General features: G+C 56.1%; 1 protein-coding gene across 8 annotated transcripts in view; it reads left to right on the top strand.

Moving 5' to 3' along the window:
• Window positions 1–20,050, top strand: part of TFDP1 (transcription factor Dp-1) — a 44,011-nt gene that overhangs the window by 18,740 nt on the left and 5,221 nt on the right. For all 8 annotated transcript variants that reach the window (XM_044779649.2, XM_044779648.2, XM_044779647.2 and 5 more), the window contains 9 exons: window positions 969–1,035; window positions 8,346–8,452; window positions 11,461–11,582; window positions 12,851–13,016; window positions 13,678–13,821; window positions 14,396–14,464; window positions 16,916–17,067; window positions 17,599–17,765; window positions 18,675–18,753. In XM_044779649.2, coding sequence (XP_044635584.1) covers window positions 969–1,035; window positions 8,346–8,452; window positions 11,461–11,582; window positions 12,851–13,016; window positions 13,678–13,821; window positions 14,396–14,464; window positions 16,916–17,067; window positions 17,599–17,765; window positions 18,675–18,753 — 1,073 coding nt within the window. The remainder of the gene's footprint in view (window positions 1–968; window positions 1,036–8,345; window positions 8,453–11,460; window positions 11,583–12,850; window positions 13,017–13,677; window positions 13,822–14,395; window positions 14,465–16,915; window positions 17,068–17,598; window positions 17,766–18,674; window positions 18,754–20,050) is intronic.

Here is a 20,050-nt window from a genome sequence, read left to right on the forward strand (position 1 = left end):
AGGCTTGAGTTTCGTGCCCATCGGGGCCTCCATGACACCGTGGTGGTGTTTGCTGTGGGTGCTGACGCTCTTCCCGGTGCTCAGTGGAGAGCAGGGAAACTCATGGTCCTCAGATGTGGGAAAGCGGGCAGCGCACAAACCCAGTGCTGACCTTGCACCATGCCCGTGGTGGTTTATGAGTGTGAATTCTCCTGATGAGGATCCAGAAAAACAGAAGCAGAACTCAGGTCACCAGTTGTTTTTGGACCTAGAGAGGGTCACTGTGATGTGTCAGTGCCCAGACTTTGCTGTGTTGGCGTGTGCTGCCCTTCATCTGACCTGACGTGTGCCTGGTACCGTTAGTGGGCCCCACTGTACCAGCCCTGCCTGGCACACCCGTGTGGGCACAGCATTGCGAGGTGGGGGTGCTGGGCTATCGGGCATCCCGCGGTTGCTAAGGGGAGGGGAGGGATGGAGCCCTCTGCCTGCGCAGGCTGGCGCTCCTGTGCGCGGAGGCACGTCTGCTCCCTGTTCAGGGGCATCCCTGCGCTGGCTCTGACCAGGTGCAAGCCCCGCCTGTCCTCAGGCCGAGTTGCCAGATTGCCTTCAAGGCGGTTGAATGAACTTCCATGTCCACCTGGGTCTGCCTCGGCCAGCCTCAGACACTGCCATTTAAAACGCACGTGCCGATTTCTCAAGTAAAAGCAGTATTTCCTTAGTGTTTCAAGGGCTAAGCCTTCAAGCTGGAATCTTCGAGTGATCTTTTTAAGCTGATTATCACACTCAAGTAACTCGGGGCCAAGGCCCCACTGGCTCCTGCGCCAGGCCGGGGCGTCCTGGGCCCCCTGCCCTCGTTTGCTGAAGGTGATTGTCTGTGTCTTGAGTGTGTTGCTTTTCGCCAGCCTCTTACGAGGATGCTCGCTGACAGCCTCAGCCTTGTGTCCTCTTCCATGTCACATATTTATTGATGTTGTTGTTGCCTTTTGCAGGCCGGTCTAATTGAAGCCAACGGGGAGCTAAAGGTCTTCATAGACCAGAACCTCAGTCCTGGAAAAGGTAAGGCCGTGTGCAGGGGACGCGTGTGCGTCAGCCAGCGAATCCAGCATGGTGTGTGTGTGAGGTTCCCTGATGTGAAAGCCCCTCGTCAGCTGTCAAAGGCCCCTGGGTCCCCTGATGGCCAAGACATGGCACCCACGATACTTGTCAGGCCTGAGTGTGTTTTGGTTTGTAAGTTACGTACTATTTGCAGAAATTCAGGAAAGGTAGAAAACTGTGAAGAAGAAAACACAGGTCGCTGTGTTGATCCCGCCTCACGGCTGCTGGGGGCTCTCCAGGCATCTGCCCTGTGGCCGCCCTGACGACCGCGGAAACAAGCTCTAGTCTACGGGGCTGCGGCGCATGCGCTGGGTGGAGCGGTGTCTTCCGCCAGTCAGGAGCTCTCGCGGGAGCCGTGTTTCTCTGCATCCCTGGACTTCAGGGGAGGACGTGGAGCCGGGTCGGTGGAAGCCCTTCCTCCAGGGTCCTGTGTCTGCGTTTTCCCTCCTAAAGGCTCCACGTGATGAACACCTGCAGACATGTGGTCCTAGCCGGTTATTCCTCAGGTAAACTCCAGGACGTGGAGGTGCCGGCTCGGTGGTGCTGGGCACGCGCCTCGAGCTGATGTACGAGCCGGCTGACTGTGCCGTCTGCGCTGCCTGGAGCTCTGATCCATGTTTGCACAGGGCCATCGGTGCCGCTCGTGTGATGTCGCCAGGAGGCCTGGGGAGCGGGCTTCGTCTTACAGAGTTTGCTGTGGGGCAGGGGAGGGCGTGTGTGGCTGCCGCGTCACATCCCCCTTGTCTGGCAGCCGTCCTGGAGGCTGGGAGGCCTGCGGTGTGGGACTTAGTTTCTGGTTAGGGATCACTTAGATGTAGTTTTTTTCATGACCTTCATACATAAAGTTACTTCTCACTCCAGCAGCGAGGCCCTAGCAGGTCCTCCTTGGCACCTGCTGTGACCTTGGAGAATCTGAGATGGGTGTGGGCCCCTACTTGGTCTCGCCGTGTCCCAGCCCCTTCGTGTGCATCCGTTGCTGGTGAGCGCTGATGGGAACCAGCCCTCTCCTTCCCCATCACACGCCTCCGTGTGGAACCAGGTCCCCAGGCCCTCGGGGCCCTCCCCGCATGCCTGAGCAAACCCGGCGTGTCACGGGCTGGTGGACCCACGCCCGTCCTGTCCCCTTCTGGTGCCTGTGGTGGCTCTCCGCCCGAGGAGCCTCACACACGGCCGAGTGCTGGCCACTGTGCTCTCGCCCCATCCAGGGCTCGGCCGATCTCCTCTCACACCAGCCACTCGGCCGCCGGCCCGCCTGTGCTCCCCCGGTTTCTCCAGTTCTGGGGCGTCGTGGGACCCCTGCTTCTCTGCCGATGCTGCTCCTCTTCCTCTTCTTGTCCGAGGTCGTTCACTGAGGGATTCAGTGTTTGTGAACTTCATCTTGATAATTTGTAGCATTCACAGATTCCTCCAGTGAAATGTTTCAGTGTAACTCGGACATTAAAAATTTTCCAAAATTTCAGGCATCACATGTGCTGTTAAATGATGAAGCAGAAGTAATAATGAAAAATCCCAACTGCGCTCCCCTGTGAAGGATGGGAGTCTTTGGTCTGGCCTTTATTTGAACTCGCTGTGGTTTGAATGTTCCCGAGTAAGGTTACTTAGGGCTGCACGCGCCTGTCTTGTTTCTTATGAACGAATCTGTGTTGAAATCCCACTGGCTTTAATTGTGAACCAGGGACCTGAATTGGAGGAATTGGAAAATCATAGCTTCCTGACGCCACTGAAGTGTTCTGGTGTTAGCTCCCTTGCCGTTTACATCTTGTGTCCTTTCTGGGCGTGGTCTGGTGCTCTGCGGCCCCCTTGTCCTGCCCTGTGCATGTTCCAGCCTCGCTTGTCTGACCTGCCTTTGCTGTCACTGGTCCTGAAGCTCTCTCATGTCTGCACCTGGAGTGCCGGCACCAAGCCCGGGCTGCCCTTGTCCTCCTGGCTGGGCTCGTTCTAGTCGCGTGGTGGGCGGGGGGCTTGCTGAGCCACCCCTCCCTGGCTCTCCTGCGTCTCCCTCTGTGCCTGTGGTTCTGCTGGGCCTTGCAGCCCCAGGCGCTCGGGGCTCCTGTCCCTCCCACCTCACAGCAGGTTTGGGGATGAGAAGGCACTGGTAGCCCCGCTCCGCAGCCCTCGCCCCGCCCACACAGGCGAGGCCGCCGCGGGTCTCCTTCCAGAGAACTCGTTTGTAGCAAACAGAGCTGCCATCCGTCTGAATGTGCAGCCAGATGCTGTTCCGGGCACTGGGGGTTTCCCCGTGGAGGGAGCAGGACCAGGTCGTCTGACTGCCCCTCTCATCCATGTGCTCCATCCCATCTGTCTGTCAGGTAGGTAGTCCTAGGCAGGTGTTCAGCTTGTTGACCGGGGACTAGCACTCGGCAGACTGACACACAGGGTTGACCATCACCCCCTGCGAGACTCAAAAAGCTATTTCCCAGAAAGACGCACTGAATGCCAGCCTTTGGTCTCCACGGGCCCCGAAGAGCGGCTGTCGGGACTGCGCCAGGCTTTGCTCGTGGCCGTGATGCCGCGTGACCCTTTGCAGCCGTTGGCTTTCACTCCCAGGAGTGGGAGCTGGGTCTCGTGGCTGCGCCACTCGCGCCCGGTCACCCCCCCATCCTCACCAATGCTTGGAGCTGTCAGTGTTCAGACTTCATGGCCCTCACCGGTGTTCCTCTCCTGCGTTCCTCCTGCGGCCCCGACCCGCTGGCAGTCTGTCCACTTCCCTGCCTGGTCCTGGGGGCCCTGCGCCCGCCCCTCCTCTGGGGGAGCCCCTGCCCAGCTGTCTTCTCACCTGTTTCTCACCGCTCCTGCATGGGCCTTCTCTTCCAGCCAGATGGGAGCCACTGCTTGGGCTCAGGCCGCCGCCTCTGCCAGGCAGGCGCCACGCGCCCTTCCCGACACCCTGCTCCCTCCCGGTCCTCTGCTCAGACCTGACCTGGGGCCACAGCTGCTGGTGCGCCCTCTTCTCTGGTCTGCAGCTGTCTGTCTGCCCTTCATCATACTTGCTGCCTTTTCAAGTTGAGAAATTTTTGTTTATCATACAAGTAACCTGCTCACTGCGAGAGACCCTCCTGTGCCTGTGAGGACAGTTAGGAATGTCATGGTGGGTGTTGGTGCATGTTTACTGTTGGGGACACTCTGACTCCGGCGTGTGTGCCTGTGATGTTTTGAGATGCACACACTTGCTCCAGGTGATGGCGTGACTTCGGTTTCCGTGGCTGGGCTATTCCGGGCAGTTTCTGAGCCACCCGTATTTCCCTGGCCCCTCTCTGATGGAGCTCTCCTTCCTGTCAGTGGATGATTAACACGAACTCGTCTTTCTCCTGAAGACTCTGAGCCCTTTGTGCAGGTGCGTGCAGTCACATTTTCAGCTCTGGGCCGCAGGGCCGCCTCCACGCTCTTCTCACCTGGAGCATTGCCCATCGCCGTCCTCGTCTCATGGGTGAGAGCACCTGGCCCTGTGGCGTGGCGTGTCCTGCTTCAGTGTCTTCAGCTGTAGAACAGGGTGCAGAGGCAGGAGGGGTGAGAAGTTGGCAGTGATATGTGACTGAAAACTTCGTGTTCTTTATAGTTCTTGAAACTGTACCCTCCACATGCACACGCACACACACATGCTTGCACACGCGTGTTGGGTAAGTTCAAACTGGCCTTTTGCCACGGTCGGGAGTGGAGCCCACTGTGGAGGAAGCAGCGGGACTTGCTCGGCCCCGGTGGCAGCCCTCACGGAATGCGGCGAGAGGCGTTAGCTCTCGCTGCTCCGTCCCTGAAGTGTGGTGACGATGTCCCACCCGTGAGCCGTGCTCCTGGGCTTGAGGAAAACGCTGCCCCAAGGGGAAGTGGTGCGGGTCACTGCCCAGGATGCACGAGGACCAACTCCCTCCATGGAGCAGCTCCCCCAGAGCCCATTCTTCCTGAGTTTAAAGCGACCTGTCTGCGCAGGGAGGAAGCTCCTCCTCCTGGGACTGAGAGGAGAGCCGCCCCGGCGCCCGTGGGGCAGCAGCTGCCCTCGCCTGTGGCAGAGCCGTGAGGAGGCGGCGGGCAGAGGCCGCGGTAGCGCCCTGTGGCCTTGTCAGCAGACAGAATATTGATAGCATGGTGGGCGAAATAGTAACTCTTAAAACTTTAGGTTCTGAAAATTTAAAAATGTTTGCTTAAAATTATTTTCAAGAAAACACCAAATCTTACGCTTTCACAATTTATCTTAAAACCTATATTAACAGAATACGATTCATAATTACAAAAATGTGTTTCTGTAATATTTTTAGAATCCTTTTTCTGTTGATGAAAGCAGAATTTTGCATGAAAGCACATTTTATGGTTGAAACAATACTATTTCTGTTGAGTAGATTCCTAGGCTGTGTTTCAGTTTAACCTGTCTTGTTAGTGAGATGTTAGTTCCTGCCCCCTCAATAAAGAGACTGTTTGCGACGACTTTATCAGGGAGATGTGTTAAGTGTTCTAATTTCTATGGTCAGATTAAACCAAAAATGAGATACTGTTCCATTCTTGAGGTTGACAGATGATGACGAGTCAACAGCTGACATGAACCTGGGAGAGGGACAGCTCTGGCCCCAGGAGCATGTGTGTGTGTGTGTGTGTGTGTGTGTGTGTGTGTGTGTGTGTGTGTGTGCGGGGGGGTGTATCCATGTGTGGGGTGTGTGTGCGTGTTTGTGGTGTGTGTACATGTGTGTGGAGCGGCTGCGTGGTGGTTCTGGGGCGGATCACCTGGGACCCGCGTCCTATTTGGCGGGTCCACCTGAGAGAAAGCCTTGCTTGGCCGCAGGAGGCCCACCTGATGTCAGCTGCAGCATCCGTGTAACAGAGCGAGGGCGTTTTCTGTGCCATCTGTTCGTGTTCCCATGATCATGGCGCTGTGTGAAGGACGTCAGCTAGACTTCTCCATTGACCCTGAAGTTCTTGAGACAGTGTGAGCAGAGATGCAGGATGCCTGCCATCGACACCCTTTTCTGCATCTTAAGGCCCACGCACACGGTGCTCATGTCGTTCTTGGATCCATGGTCTTGCGTGGAGAATGTGGGAAATGGACGGACGTGCCTGTCGACCTGAGAGCTGCCATGTGGACACTGGGGCTGCGAGGTGGCTCTGCTGCTCAGTCTCTTCGGCAGCTATGGTGACGTGGTCACTGGAGTGGAGTCTAGGTGCCTGGAGCAAGCCAGGCTGCAACGCAGTACTTGTGTTTGAAGAATTTGTCGCTCAATGAAAGCACAAAGGAGAGGCACTGGAGGGAGCGGACCCCTGGCACGTCCACTGCTGCCTCGCAGCTCTGCTGTCGCCCAGACCCCAGCTGGGAGGAAATGGGAGTCGTCTCGCGCCTGTGGCCCTGGGGGGTCATGTTGGCTGTGGAGTGAGTGGGCAGTCTTCTGGCCAGACCTGCGGGTCTAGCCATATAGGATGACTGCCTGGTCCTGTCGACTGACGTGTTCTGACTTCATGTCTTTGACATGCAAAATAAGCTTTAAAATACGGTGTTGTAAGAATGGGCTGAACTGTTGATGCTGACAGTGACTCTGCAAGCTTCTATCAAAGAAGGTCCATTGAAAATTAGAGAATCATTTTCAAGTTGGAAAAAATCCGGTGTTATCTTTTTTTATGAATCAATCCAGTATTCCTGGAAACTTACTACTTAATAATCTGTATGAGAATCCAAAAAGGGAAATGTTTTATTGCCTAACTTTATTTCAAATCTCTCAGCGCAAAATAGAATAACTTTATTTTTGTCTTTTAAAATATTTTCCATATATCTAAAACAATTTTAAAAATTTACTTTTGTTAAGATGCAAATCTTTATTTTTAGAGGAAAATAAGAAACTCTAAGCAAATAAACTACAGAAAGGCATTTAAGTATCTGTTGTTGGTTGGTAAAAATACTAACATTTAGCCAGTGGAACTGAGGGGTGACTGTCTCCGTCACCTTAGGTCACTAAGAGAAATTACTCAGTGTTCACATGTAGAGCCAAGTCCATTCTCTGTTGAATTTTGAAGAAGTGTGTTCTTTAAAGTGCACGGACTGTAAAGGGTTCAACACTGAGACTTCCCGGAGCCACGTGGAAGACGATGTCTTGCTGGATGTCTGGACGTCATCGCGACTCTGAACGGGGCTGTGAAGGAAGTGCCGGCCCAGGTTGGCCTCTGTGGAGGCCCCGCCCGCAGAGCCGCCACCTCCAACCCTGCGAGGACAGAAGCCCGGCTCCCCGCTTGCCCCTGGCCGGCTGGAGGAGGCCCTTCGGCTCTGGGGAGACCCGGGGGGTCCGGCAGCACAACCAGCCTGGGCTTCACCTCCCCTCCCCTCGTGTGGCAGAAGCCACAGACGCCAGCCTTCCCTGTGGGTGTTGAGGCCCTTCTGTGCCTGTGGGCTGAGCTCCCCTGCACCGTGCTGCTCGGTTCCGGTTCTCCAGGGCCAAGCTACCTGCCTCCTGCCTCCTGTGGGTGCCATGTGCCCTGCTCTCTTTCCTGGGGAACCGCCACCCATTTTATGTGTTTCCTCTGCTTATTTTCTCTCAGCCCTCTGAGGCTATGAGGGCAAGGGCTTTATTTTTATATTTTGAAATTTTTTCATTTCTACTCTATTTTATATTTTATTATCTATTACGTAAAATAAAATATTTTATTATTTCATTCACTGTTGTATCCCCAGGCCCTAGGACGGTGCAGGCACACGGACTCTCTGGGCCTCACCTGTTGACCCGTTATTGTTCCCCTCCCCACGTGGGCCTTCCCTCGGCTTTGCCCTGAGGTCATCTGTTTCCAAGGAGGGGGCATCATCCTCACGGGCATTCTTCCTGGAAGCAGAAATGTGATTCCGCTTCTCAAGGAAAGGGGATTGTTGGATTTCTAGCTTTGTGAAAATATAGAGAAATGGTGGGATACAAGTTAATTCTGACTTTAAAATTCTATTCTGTATTTTTCAGAGAATTGTAGGCTTTTAAGAGCTGTCACCTCCAGGTCTTGTAGTCCTACCAGAATATTCCATCAGTGGGCAGACACCCCACAGGGGCTCAGAGCAGGTCGATGCACCCGGGGCCACCTGAGCCCCCAGCCCCTGGATGCAGAAGTGCCTGGAGAGGGGCTGGCTGTCTGGGAGAGTGAGCATCCATGCAGTCCCCCCAAACTGAGAATTAAGCCTCGTAGAGGTGCTGGCAGCTGACCACAGATCTAAAATGGTGAAAGTGGGGGAGTGTGGGTTTCTAATTAGAAGCAGCGTCGTCCTGGAACTGTCGCCTTTACCCCAATTCAGGAGACAACCGACTGCGTTCTGCTTGTTGCAGGTGTTGTGTCCTTGGTGGCCGTCCACCCGTCCACAGTGAACACGCTCGGGAAGCAGCTCCTGCCAAAGACGTTCGGACAGTCCAACGTCAACATCGCACAGCAAGTGGTGAGGCCGGGCGGGCGGCCTGCGGCTCTGGGATGGTGGCCCCGGGCTCCGCGCGGAGGCTGGGTGGGAGGCCGGCCACTGCGGTCTGTGGCGGAGTGCTTGCGGGGCGGGGAGGTCCCCTTGCTCAGATGTTGGGAGCGTTGGGCTCTGTGCAGGTGGTTTCCCAGGGCTTGTGTGTCCTCCCCCTCTTGGGGCTTCCGTCTGTGCGACTGGAATGTGGGACCCAGCCCAGGCCAGGGCAGCGTGGCCTTGACCCTCATCATGGTGGACGTTGCTTACCTGCCTGGGAAACGGGGGTGGTGTCCATGCGGAGCTCACGGTGGGTCTGGCGCTCTGCAGGATGGCCGTGTCCCTGCCTGTCCCCTCCCGTCACGCCCCACAGGAGGGTCCAGGGCGAGTCTGTGCTCCTGGGACTATGCCTGGCGCCCTCCCTCCTGTGTGCCCCACCCATGATCAGCTCCACCTGTGAGACTTATTGGCCCTCTTCGCGGCATAATGCTGGTCAGGCTGAAGTCATCCCTACTCTTGGGCTGTGAGAAAGGAGGGCGTTTACTGCCCCCTGAGCTTGCTCCCATTCCAGGCAACCACCCCAGGCGGGTGTGCAGCTGCTGCCCGTCACCCAGCCCATCAGGAAAATGTGACCACAGTTTCTTAGCAGAATTGCTGTGGTGGTTTTGAAAGCGATAGTGTGTGGAAGTCCTAGGCCATATTCGGCACATCACAGCTTTTCAATAAATGTCTTTTGGTATAAACTATTCCATTTTATGTTTTACTTTGTGACGCATACAATTTTATTTTATGGGCACTGTGTATTATAGTAGGGTTTAGGCTGGGAATAAACCTCATCAAGTATAGGAACAGTTCTGTTTTTATTGTCAGTATAAATAGTAGGGAGGAAAATTAATGTAAAGGTTTTTCTGTTGTGCACCTTAAACTTTATCAGTCTGAAGTTAAATCGGTGATGCTAAGCTGTTTTGGGTGGAGCTTGTAAAGGTAATTCATCCTTCACAAGATCCCGGTGCTGTGAGTTGGAGCGCACACCTTACATGGCTCCTGGATCCTGCATGTCACAGGGTCAGAAATGAGGGCTGGCTGCTCTGCCTGGAGCCAAGGCTCCATCCTCACTCGAGTGAAGACGTGACCGGGGCTTGTGGGCCCCCTCCCCTGACTGGTGGTGGGCACTTGGCTCATGGCCCAGACTGTTCCCCTCGGGACAAGATTTCCATGTAAAATAGTTGAAACAGCAAAGGAGAGAAAACCCGCAGAGGTCAGTGCCACAGGTGATGGCCCGTGGCACTAGGAGCCTCTGGGGCTCACCTGTCCATCTTCTGGGAGGCCCTCCTGTGAGCGGTCACACCTGGCCCTCTGGGTTTCCACGCTTGCTGCACGACATTGAACTCAGGGCGAGGACGAGAGGGAGGGCATTTGTCTGGAGTTAGGTAGCCCTCTGCTGGGGGAGCAAGCACGGGAGGCCAATTACGTCTGCTTCTGCCTGCTGCAGGAGTGCTGGCGTCGTGTATCTGCTCCCTGCAGAGTGTGGCCAGCGGGTCCGGGTGGAACCTAGGGACGGATCCGTGCTGCACACACTGTGCACACGAGCCTCAGCTGGAGGGGTCCCCCGTGCCCGTCACACACTCACTGGACAGAAGCAGAAGTTCACGCACGTTCCCGCCTCAGGGAGATTTGTCCTCTTCTCTCTCCTGTGTCATTTTTCAGAAAATTTGCTATTTGATTTCATGGCTTTCAAATGAGGCTGACCTATGGTTTGAACAACTGTGACGAAGCTTTCATCACTGGAAATATGAATTAAAAGATGAAATCTGGTGGAGCTGTTTTTCTTGCCATGGTTTGTGGGTCATTAACATTGACAGGTGACCTGGGCTTAGGGAGAATTTACTGAGTGCCCCGTCAGCTGAATTAGGGCTGCGCAGGTAACACACTTATCCCACTAAGAAGGGGACTGGAGGGGGCATCCAGCTTGAAATAGCCCGGGCAGCGGCTGCACTGAGTCCTGAGGCTGTGGTCCACCCTCCCGCGGGGCCACCCAGCCCTTGGCCCTGTGCTGTGTGGTGACTGAGAAATGGTGTTTCTGAGTAATTTCAGTTCATTGGTTTAGATCCTCATGCAATAAGATCTTTGAGAAGCTGGGGTTTTCCTTGTCTGGGCAAGGCGATGACTGTGTGTCCTGGTGTTGACGTTTGACTATTAACTGATGGGACCCACGTTCTCAATCTTTGTTGTGGAAAGACACAGCAGGGCTGTCTGTCCTTCAGTGGAGCAGGTGGTTGGTGCCAGACATGCTGTGGCGGGGGGCAGCTGCGTGCTGCATCCCTGAGCTGTGCTCACCCGTGTGCGTCCCTTGGGGCGGGGAGCCCTGCCTTTGCTCCTAGCACCAACTGCCTCCCTTCCCCTGCCCTTGGGGTACCCAGCTCCCCTACAAAGCTGCTGTCGGGATGGGGCTCCCCTCACGTGGATGACCTGGTGGGCCCCACGTGTCCTACCGTATGTCCCTTTTGTTCTGAGAGTTGTTCCCTGTTTGGCCTCTCTCTGGCACCACTGGAGGAGAGAGTTCTGTCCTGTCCATTTCAATGAAGGAAGGAAAGTAGGAGAGGCCGAGAGGGAGATGGGGGCGTGTGGGGTCCCCCGTGGGGTCCATGCCTGGGACGCCCGATTTACACACCCCACACGATGAGATTGAGCGTGACCCCATCGAGGCCGTGCCCTGAGGTGTGTGCCCTGTGGGCGGCCCATCAGGCTGCCTGATGTTTCTGTGCTTCTGTTTGGCTGGGGATGTTATTGCCTGAGGCTGATGGGAATAAAGCTGCGTTCAGAGCGGGCTGGATGCTCTTGGTGCAGTCCAGGTGCTGAGGGGTCCTCACACTGTCCCTTTCCTTCTGATGTGCGTGGTTAGTAAAGCTCAGCACTGGCTGTGGGCGGTGAGAAATGATGAGATGACAGCATCGCCTGTGGGATGGATCCTCATTGTCTGGTTGTCTTTCTGGCTGTAGGTGATTGGTACTCCTCAGCGGCCTGCGGCGCCCAGCACGATCGTGGTCGGAAGCCCGCACACGCCTAGCGCCCACTTTGTCTCCCAGAACCAGCCTTCAGAGCCTTCACCCTGGTCTGCCGGGTAAGCACATTGCCAGAACGGTAACCCTGCTCTCTGGCCACAGGGCCTGCCTCATGCCAGAGGATCAAGAAATGTCCACCGCACGCCTGGAAGAGATGTGTCATCATGGCACACTCTTCCTTATGAAGGACAAGTCAGCTACAGGGGCGCCTGTGGCTGTGGGGTGGAGGCCACGCTGTGGGGGCCGCGAGAGCCCCCTGTGGCTGTGGGGTGGAGGCCACGCTGTGGGGGCCACGAGAGCCCCCTGTGGCTGTGGGGTGGAGGCCACGCTGTGGGGGCCGCGAGAGCCCCCTGTGGCTGTGGGGTGGAGGCCACGCTGTAGTGGGAGGGAGAGCCACCCCCTGTGGCTGTGGGGTGGAGGCCACACTGTAGTGGGAGGGAGAGCCACCCCTGTGGTTGTGGGGTGACGGCTACGCTGTAGAAGGTGGTCAGCTCTTGGTGGGAAGAGGAGGAAGCTGGCTTCTCAGCACAGGGTAACTGAGGTTCCCGTTGTCTGCCTTGAGGGATAGCATTTCAGGACTGTCGTGTGAATGCGATGGTCTCTCTGCAGCTTCACCCGCTGCAGCCATGCATGACTTTGCTGTTCAGTGACAGCCCCACTGCATGGCCCACCACACCGTTAGATCCTTTCTTCCACTAACGCAAACTGATGTGAAGACGATTTTACTCGAAGGTCAGCTGTGTGACTTTCCCTAAAAACAAACAAACAAAAACAAAGCCGCAGAACCATGTCTGGCTAGCTGTAGAGCAAACCCATTAGCCCTGAAGTCCCCCCGGTTAGGAGGTCAGGACCCTTCCTCCGAGTGGTGACTTAGAGTCAAGATGCTGGATTGCCCCCGACCTGAGGCCACCCTGCTTTTCAGCGTGGCATGCCCACTGGCCCGTCTCAGCTTCCTCAGATTCGCCCTGAAAGTTCCTAAGTTTGTGGCAGAACTCGCCTAACTCCTGACGCTGGTCGGCATCCTGTAAGAGGTGTTCGGTGTGTTGAGGCGCAGCAGACAGGTGCTGGTCCTGTCCTGCCCTTTTGGACTTTTGCCCTGTTTTCCTGAGAGTTAAAGGTACAGATGTCAGGGCTGGACACTTCGAAGTTGGTTTTCTGGTCTTCAAAGCAAGGAGACGTCAACGCCTGCCGCTGTGCTGAGGTGGAGCCAGGGCCCCGGCTGCGTGTGGCTCTGGCATTGGCAGGACTCGCACCCTGGAGGTGAGCGTGCGTCTTACGGCCGGCTCCACGAACACTAAGGCTGCTGCCTCCCCCGGTGTGCCCGCAGGAAACGCAACAGGAAGGGCGAGAAGAACGGGAAGGGCTTGCGGCACTTCTCCATGAAGGTCTGTGAGAAGGTGCAGAGGAAGGGGACCACGTCCTACAACGAGGTGGCCGACGAGCTGGTGGCGGAGTTCAGTGCCGCCGATAACCACATCTTGCCCAGCGAGTCCGTAAGTGTGCTGCACGCACGGGGTCCCGAGCAGCAGAGTGCACAGGCAGCCACCGCCTGCTCCGTCTCCATTTGAAACGACTGCAAGTGTGTGGAGAAGTCCTGAGAACTGCAGGACCCTTCCTCACACATTTGTGGGTAAAACGCCCCATCGTCCCCAAATGTTCCCACACGTGGGCTCCAGCCGTGTGTCGGGTGACCTCCCCCAACAGAAACGCGCTCTCTCCCGGCCGCCCTACGTCATTAGCCATGCGGGGTCTGTGGACGTCTTAGGAGTGATGCTGGGAGCTGCTGCGATGAGTTTATACCACACGGGCGAGTGGAGACCCTTCCCCGAGTGTGTGCAGGGTCTGACGTGTGAGCATTGATGTGCGAGCTGCAGTGGAGACCCTTCCCCGAGTGTGTGCGGGGTCTGACGTGTGAGCATTGATGTGCAAGCTGCAGTGGAGACCCTTCCCTGAGTGTGTGCGGGGTCAGACATGTGTATGTTGATCCATGAGCTGCAGTGGAGACCCTTCCCCGAGTGTGTGCAGGGTCTGACGTGTGAGCATTGATGTGCGAGCTGCAGTGGAGACCCTTCCCTGAGTGTGTGCGGGGTCTGACGTGTGAGCATTGATCTGTGAGCTGCTCCGGATCGTTTGGGATCCCCCGCATCTTCCCAGGCTTATGACCAGAAGAACATAAGACGGCGAGTCTACGATGCCTTAAACGTGCTCATGGCCATGAATATCATCTCCAAGGAGAAGAAGGAGATCAAGTGGATCGGCCTGCCCACCAACTCGGCTCAGGAATGTCAGAACCTGGAGGTACGGCCTGGCCCGTCACCTCCCAGATATCCCTGGGGATTATCTGTGAGCTGTCTGCTTAAAGCAGCGCTGTCTGCAGCTCTGTTCCCTGTGACAGGGCCTGTGCCATCTGCCCTGGGCCTGCCTGGAGCAGGTGGACAGGTGGTTTCCGTGTCCTGAGGTGTCTGGTCAAGGCTTGTCCCTTCCCATCTGATGTTGGTGCGCTCTCCGTCCAGCCTGCCTGGGCTCTGCAGATGCGCACTGGGCGGGGGGTGGTCGGCCCTGTCAGGACGTGGTCTCCAGTGTAGGTAAATTCTGAACCCTTGCTTGTGGGATTTTTTTTTAATATCGTTATTAACCATATCCAGAAAACCAGAGAAGACAGGAGGAGAATGTGTCGTTTTGAGATTGGAGAGAAACTCCCGTGTCCCATGGCGCCTGCCACTCTCTAGATCCGTCTGTCCCCACCCTTAGATTCAGGGCCGACGTCTTTGGCAAGAGCTTGCTTGGGCGGTGCTGTGTTGATGGGGGTTTTGAAACGTCCTGTGTTAAACAAGTCGTGACGACTTCCCATATGGGGGGTTTATTTTTGAAGGTAGAAAGACAGAGAAGACTTGAAAGAATAAAACAGAAACAGTCCCAGCTTCAAGAACTCATTCTGCAGGTAATGAGATGCTTATCTTTGGAGGCACGGTAGCTTTTATTCATTCTATAATTTAGTTCTTTCTCAACAACAGTACGTTCCTACGTGGTAAATAAAATCTCTGCTTGGACGTGTGGAACGCGAGTTTCATAGAGTCACGGAGCTCCTCCTGTGGCGGGGTCACTGACACAAACTCTTGCAGACATGGGCCCTGTTCCTAGAGAGAGTGTGCAAGTGTGAGCGTGAGCATGTGCATACTTGAGAGCTTGTGTATCACTTTTCACAATGTCTAAGTGGCAGGGGGATATCTTGGGGACACATGTGAAGCATGTTCTGAGCGGCAAGCCCCAGGTTAAGTATGCAAGCTGCGCGTGGGCCTGATGTGCGTCTTGGCAATTACCAGTCAGAGGTTGGCAAGTATGGTAGAGAACGCATCAGCGTGTCCTGTCCGTTCCCTCAGACACGTGTCAGCATGCTGCCGTCCCTGTTCCTTCAGACACGTGTCAGCACACTGCTGTCCCTGTTCCTTCAGACGTGTTAGCACGCTGCTGTCCCTGTCCCCTCAGACACATGTCAGCACGCTGCTGTCCCTGTTCCTTCAGACGTGTTAGCACGCTGCTGTCCCTGTCCCCTCAGACACATGTCAGCATGCTGCTGTCCCTGTCCCCTCAGACACGTGTCCGCACACTACTGTGTCTGTCTCCTCAGACATGTGTCAGCACGCTGCCGTCCCTGTCCCCTCAGACACATGTGTCCGCACATTGCCGTCCCTGTTCCTGCAGACATGTGTCAGCACGCTGCCGTCCCTGTCTCATCAGACACATGTGTCTGCACGCTGCTGTCCCTGTCCCCTCAGACATGTGTCAGCACGCTGCCATCCCTGTCCCCTCAGATACGCGTGTCTGCATGCTGCTGTCCCTGTTCCTTCAGACACGTGTCAGCACGCTGCCATCCCTGTCCCCTCAGACATTGTCAGCGTGCCGCTGTCCCTGTCCCCTCAGACGTGTCAGTGAGCGTTCCACTGTCCCTGTCCCTTCAGACACGTGTGTCAGTGAGCACACTGCCATCCCCTGGGCTGGCAGAGACGTCCCCAGGCACGGGCCTCAGCTCTGCTGGGTTCTGGAGATGTGTATTTGGAGTTGGAAGCGAAAGCGCACGCATGGCGTGCAAGTTGCTTGCTGGAGGGGCGTGGGTCCTGGACTGAGGCAGCCTGGCGGGGGCCCGGGGTGGGGACAGCTGCCAGCAGAAGCAGCGGTTGGTCAGGGAAGGGAAGGCAGGTGGCTTCACAGTGATTTATTGAGCTGCTTCTGGACCCCAAGGGTCATGAGGCCACAGGCCCTGTGTGAGGTCAGAGGGCATTGGGCCCTGGGGGTGTGTGTCCATGAACCCAAGGACCGGGGTGTTAGAAGCTGAGGCAGGCAGAGGATGCTAGGAGGAAGCACAGGGGCGGGACAGGCCCAGCCGCTGAGGGTGGGAGGTCTCAAAACTTGGGCAAAGGCCAGGAGGGCCAGCCAGCGCCCGCAGAGCCTGTGGACCCCGGCTGAGGGTGAGCATGGCACCTGGGCCAGTGTGTGTAGCACGGGGCACCTCACCTGAGTCTCAGTCTCTCCACTGTCCTCAGGAGAGGTGTCTGGGACCCTCTCCCTGGGGGCCAGCCGAGGGGAGGGTGGCCTTGGTGGATGGGAAGCAGTCAAGGGCCAAGGGGGCAGAGGAGATGCAGGAAACGAAGAGCAGATGGACAGAACTGCCGGCAGGGAGGTTGCACCGGGTCGGGGCTGCTTCTTCCTTCCAGTCGGCTGCCCCCTTAGAATGCCTTGTTCCCTCCTGTCTCCATAGTGCCTCCTCGCTACTTAGAGAAAACCCAAGGCGGCTCCTGGGTCCCATAGCCGGGCAGCGCTGGAGAGGCCAGTCGGGGAGGGAGGGGACCTTTCCAGGCTTAAATTAGCAGCAGGAAAGTTACCTTGAAGGCAGACGTCGCTCCGGGACCTGGCTTTCTGGTGTTAGGCCTGAGCACTCAGCCCTGGAGGGGAACCCTTGGCCTCCAGGTCCACGGGGCGCACCTATTCTCCTGGGAGGCTCCAGGGCCACGACTGCCTCCCCACCCCCCCAGCCTTCTGAGGCCGCGATGCATGGGTGGGCTGGCTTAGGCACTTGAGGGCCCCTTCCCAGAGAGGGCAAGGAGTGAAACCTCCAGAGCCAATGCATCTTTTACTCCTGTTTTGCGAGGATGTTTCTGTCTAAACAGTGTGAGGGCCTGCATCTCCAGGGGCTCAGTTCTCTGGGTATTTGGTTTCTTAGGGTGCGTTTTTTGTGCTGTGTGCCTACCGGGGCCTGCAGCACCCTAGCTGTTTGCTCTGATCTCTAAGGGGGCCCAGACCCCCTTGCTGTCTGGTGGGGTTCGGGGAGGGTCATCATGGACGCCGGGAGAAGGTGTTAGGTACCAGTGGTGTGTCAATCGCTCATCTTTTTCAGCAAATTGCCTTCAAGAATCTGGTGCAGAGAAACCGCCAGGCAGAGCAGCAGGCCAGCCGGCCACCCCCGCCCAACTCTGTCATCCACCTGCCGTTCATCCTTGTGAACACCAGCAAGAAGACCGTCATCGACTGCAGCATTTCTAATGACAAGTAGGTTCTGTCCGCCCTGCAGTCTCTGCTGTGAGTCTCGAGTCAGACGTGACGGAGGCCGCAGTCAGTGGTGTGAAGAAGAAACTAGCCGTCTGGTTAACGTGTTCATGATACAATTATGAAATACTGCCTCTTAGCGTAATTCACTTAGGTTCACTTCTCATTTCCCTGATTGTGCATTTCTTTTGAAAAGAGAAGTCAAACCTATCAGGATTGTGATTAGGACAGCCGTGTAAACGTGGCACAGACAGCGGGCGGTGTTTGCCGTCCGTCCCTGGGCGGCAGGCAGCCCGAGCCGCAGGTGGATGGTCCCACCTCCTGGGGCCAGGCCTGTTGAACTGGGGGGATTTGTGAGGCTGTCTCAGCCTCTCATGTCACTGTTTGTGAGTCGATGCGTTTTGTAGAGATAGCAGATACAGGGGAGCCCGAGGAGGTCTTGGGGTGGGCGGGTGCCCTGCTCTGGGCCCTGAACGAACGCATCGGTCTCCATCGTGAAGGTGGTGCCTCTCTGACAGTCAGTTTCTCCTCCAGATTCGAGTACCTGTTCAATTTTGACAACACATTTGAAATCCACGATGACATCGAGGTGCTGAAGCGTATGGGGATGGCCTGCGGGCTGGAGTCCGGGAGCTGCTCTGCCGAAGACCTGAAAGTAGTGAGGAGCCTGGTACCAAAAGCACTGGAGCCCTATGTGACGGGTCAGTTGTGTCCCACGGCCACGGCAGCTGTGTGGCCAGGGCAAGGGACAGCCTCCAGCCCAGGGACGTGAGCGTCCGGGGACCGCGGAAGTGGGCGGGCCATGGGCGCGGCTGTCCACACGTGCATTTGTGGCCTGCCGTGCGGTTTCTGTGATGAGGTGTGAGTCAGGATGTCACCTTCCAGGCAGGGCCTGGTGGGGAGAGTGAAACTTGCCGAGGAGCTTGGCGGGCTCGGACGTGCCCCTGGGGTGCTGATGGATCCCTGCAGCGTGGGATATGGAGGCGCTGCCCGGGCGAGTGGGGCCTCCGGCTCTCAGTCTGGCGAGTCCTTCGCTGAGCTGGCGGGTCCTGGCCTCAGGAAGGAAGGAGTGTCGTGGCAAGAAGCTGCCATCTTTGCCCCACAGTGCAGTGTGGGTTTGTTCCCGAGAGCTCTGTGTTGGGTGGGACACAGGGCTCCTGAGCGTCCAGAGCAAGTGGGCATCTGGCCGCAGGCATCTGGTCGTCCACTGAGACTGACTCTTGCCCGCCCCCAGACCCCTGCCACCACCCGGCTGGGACACGCAAGGCGACGTGCCCTAACATCCCCTGTCTTGGCCCTGTCCATGGTGCAGACTGCCATTTCCAGGATGGGAGTGGGTGATGGTCCTTTCCCTGTCTGCTCTGCTTCATGATGATGGCTTCTGGTGCATTGCCCGGCTGGGTTGTCATCAGTGCCTGCATGTGAAGGAAGGTCTGACAGAGCTCTGGCCCGTTGGCCATGCACCAGACCAGCAGGGCTGCTTCCTGTGGTGGCGCAGCACAGAAGGGCTGGCCAGTACAGCTGTGGGCGTGGCATGCGGCATCAGCGTGTGTCCTTGTCTCTGCGGTCTCTGTTTTGTGACGTGTGATTTATTTTCTTTCTCTTTCCAGAAATGGCTCAGGGATCAATCGGCGGTGTCTTTGTCACGTCGTCAGTGTCGACTTCTAACGGCACGAGGCTCTCTGCCAGGTGACTGCAGGGCGGGCGGGCGGGCGGGCGGGCAGTGGACCCCAGCTTTCGCATCAGCCACCCGATTCCAAGCTGCTCAGACTGAACTCTGTGTAGACAGGACCCTCTCCCCACCTGGGGGACATCAGCCATGGGTCCCAAAGTCACACCCGTAGCTTGACCCCATGTGGAAAGGGTTCTTCCCTCCAAAAATGGACAGTCACACGTGGTTTTTATTTTTAGAAAGTAGCACACAGGGAAGTGGGTGCAGAAACTGCCCAGAGCCCCTGCCAGAGCCCGAGTGGTGGGCGCCCCCGGCGTTTCCTCCAATTTCTTTCTAACACTCTTGAGTCACAACGTACACGTGATTTTTTTCTCTGCTTTTTTTCACTTTACCTCTTATTGTATGTATTTTTTATGTTATTGAAGGAACTTTTTTATTTAAACCAGTGTGTGTTTAATCTTTGACCTAGCAATCCATAGAGCAGAATTATGTCGTCCCTGAGCGTTTATCTTAGTTTTTTAAAGTAACTATAAGATAAATTTCAGCATTAAGTTTTGACAAAACGATGGTTTTATTAACTTTTATATTGTGTTGTACATCAAGTATATTACTTTATATTAATCCTAAATGCTAGTAAATGTGTAATTTCTTAAAATATGAGATGAGCTAGCAGTCTGTAGGTCCTCCAGAACGGGACTGATCTACTAGATGGCAGCGTGTGCTTGGCATCGATGCAGTGTGGCCCTGAGGGCGCTGGGCACCGGCCTGAGGGCGTGGCCGGGGTCGGCTCTGCAGCCCTGGCCCACTCCCCAGAGATGGGCTGGCGGTGGTCAGTCCCTGCTCCTCTGTGGGCCGAGAGGCGCGAAGTTCCTTGTGGGGTGTCTGGCACGTGGTCAGGTTTCGACAGGTCAGCACAGTTTTTCATTCTGAGTCTCTTGCCTCGTGTGTCTACAGCAGTCAGGCTGTAAAATGCTGAACACTGGTTATCCCAAGAGGTGGAGCTTGGGTATTTTCTAAACTTTCATCTTCGTGAAATTCTTCTGTTGATTAAGTTTTCGGAGACTCACGTCAGTTTTTCAGAGGAGCGAAGCAAAGCCCCTGCCCTTGCAGAGGAGCTGGCACTAACGGTGTTTACGGAGGCACAGTGCTTTCTGGGCTGCCCTCTGTGGCTTGACCTCCCCAGTGCGCAGCTCTGTGGCTGAACTGCTCACGCTTTCTGGCTTGTTGCTTGCTGATTTCTCGGCTGTGGAACTAGTTTGTCAAAGAGTGTAACATGTGGTAGTTTTTGTTCTGTAGCATTAGTAATACCAGTGA

The sequence above is a fragment of the Equus asinus genome, chromosome 11, assembly GCF_041296235.1.
Source record: "Equus asinus isolate D_3611 breed Donkey chromosome 11, EquAss-T2T_v2, whole genome shotgun sequence".
Classification (NCBI taxonomy): domain Eukaryota; kingdom Metazoa; phylum Chordata; class Mammalia; order Perissodactyla; family Equidae; genus Equus; species Equus asinus.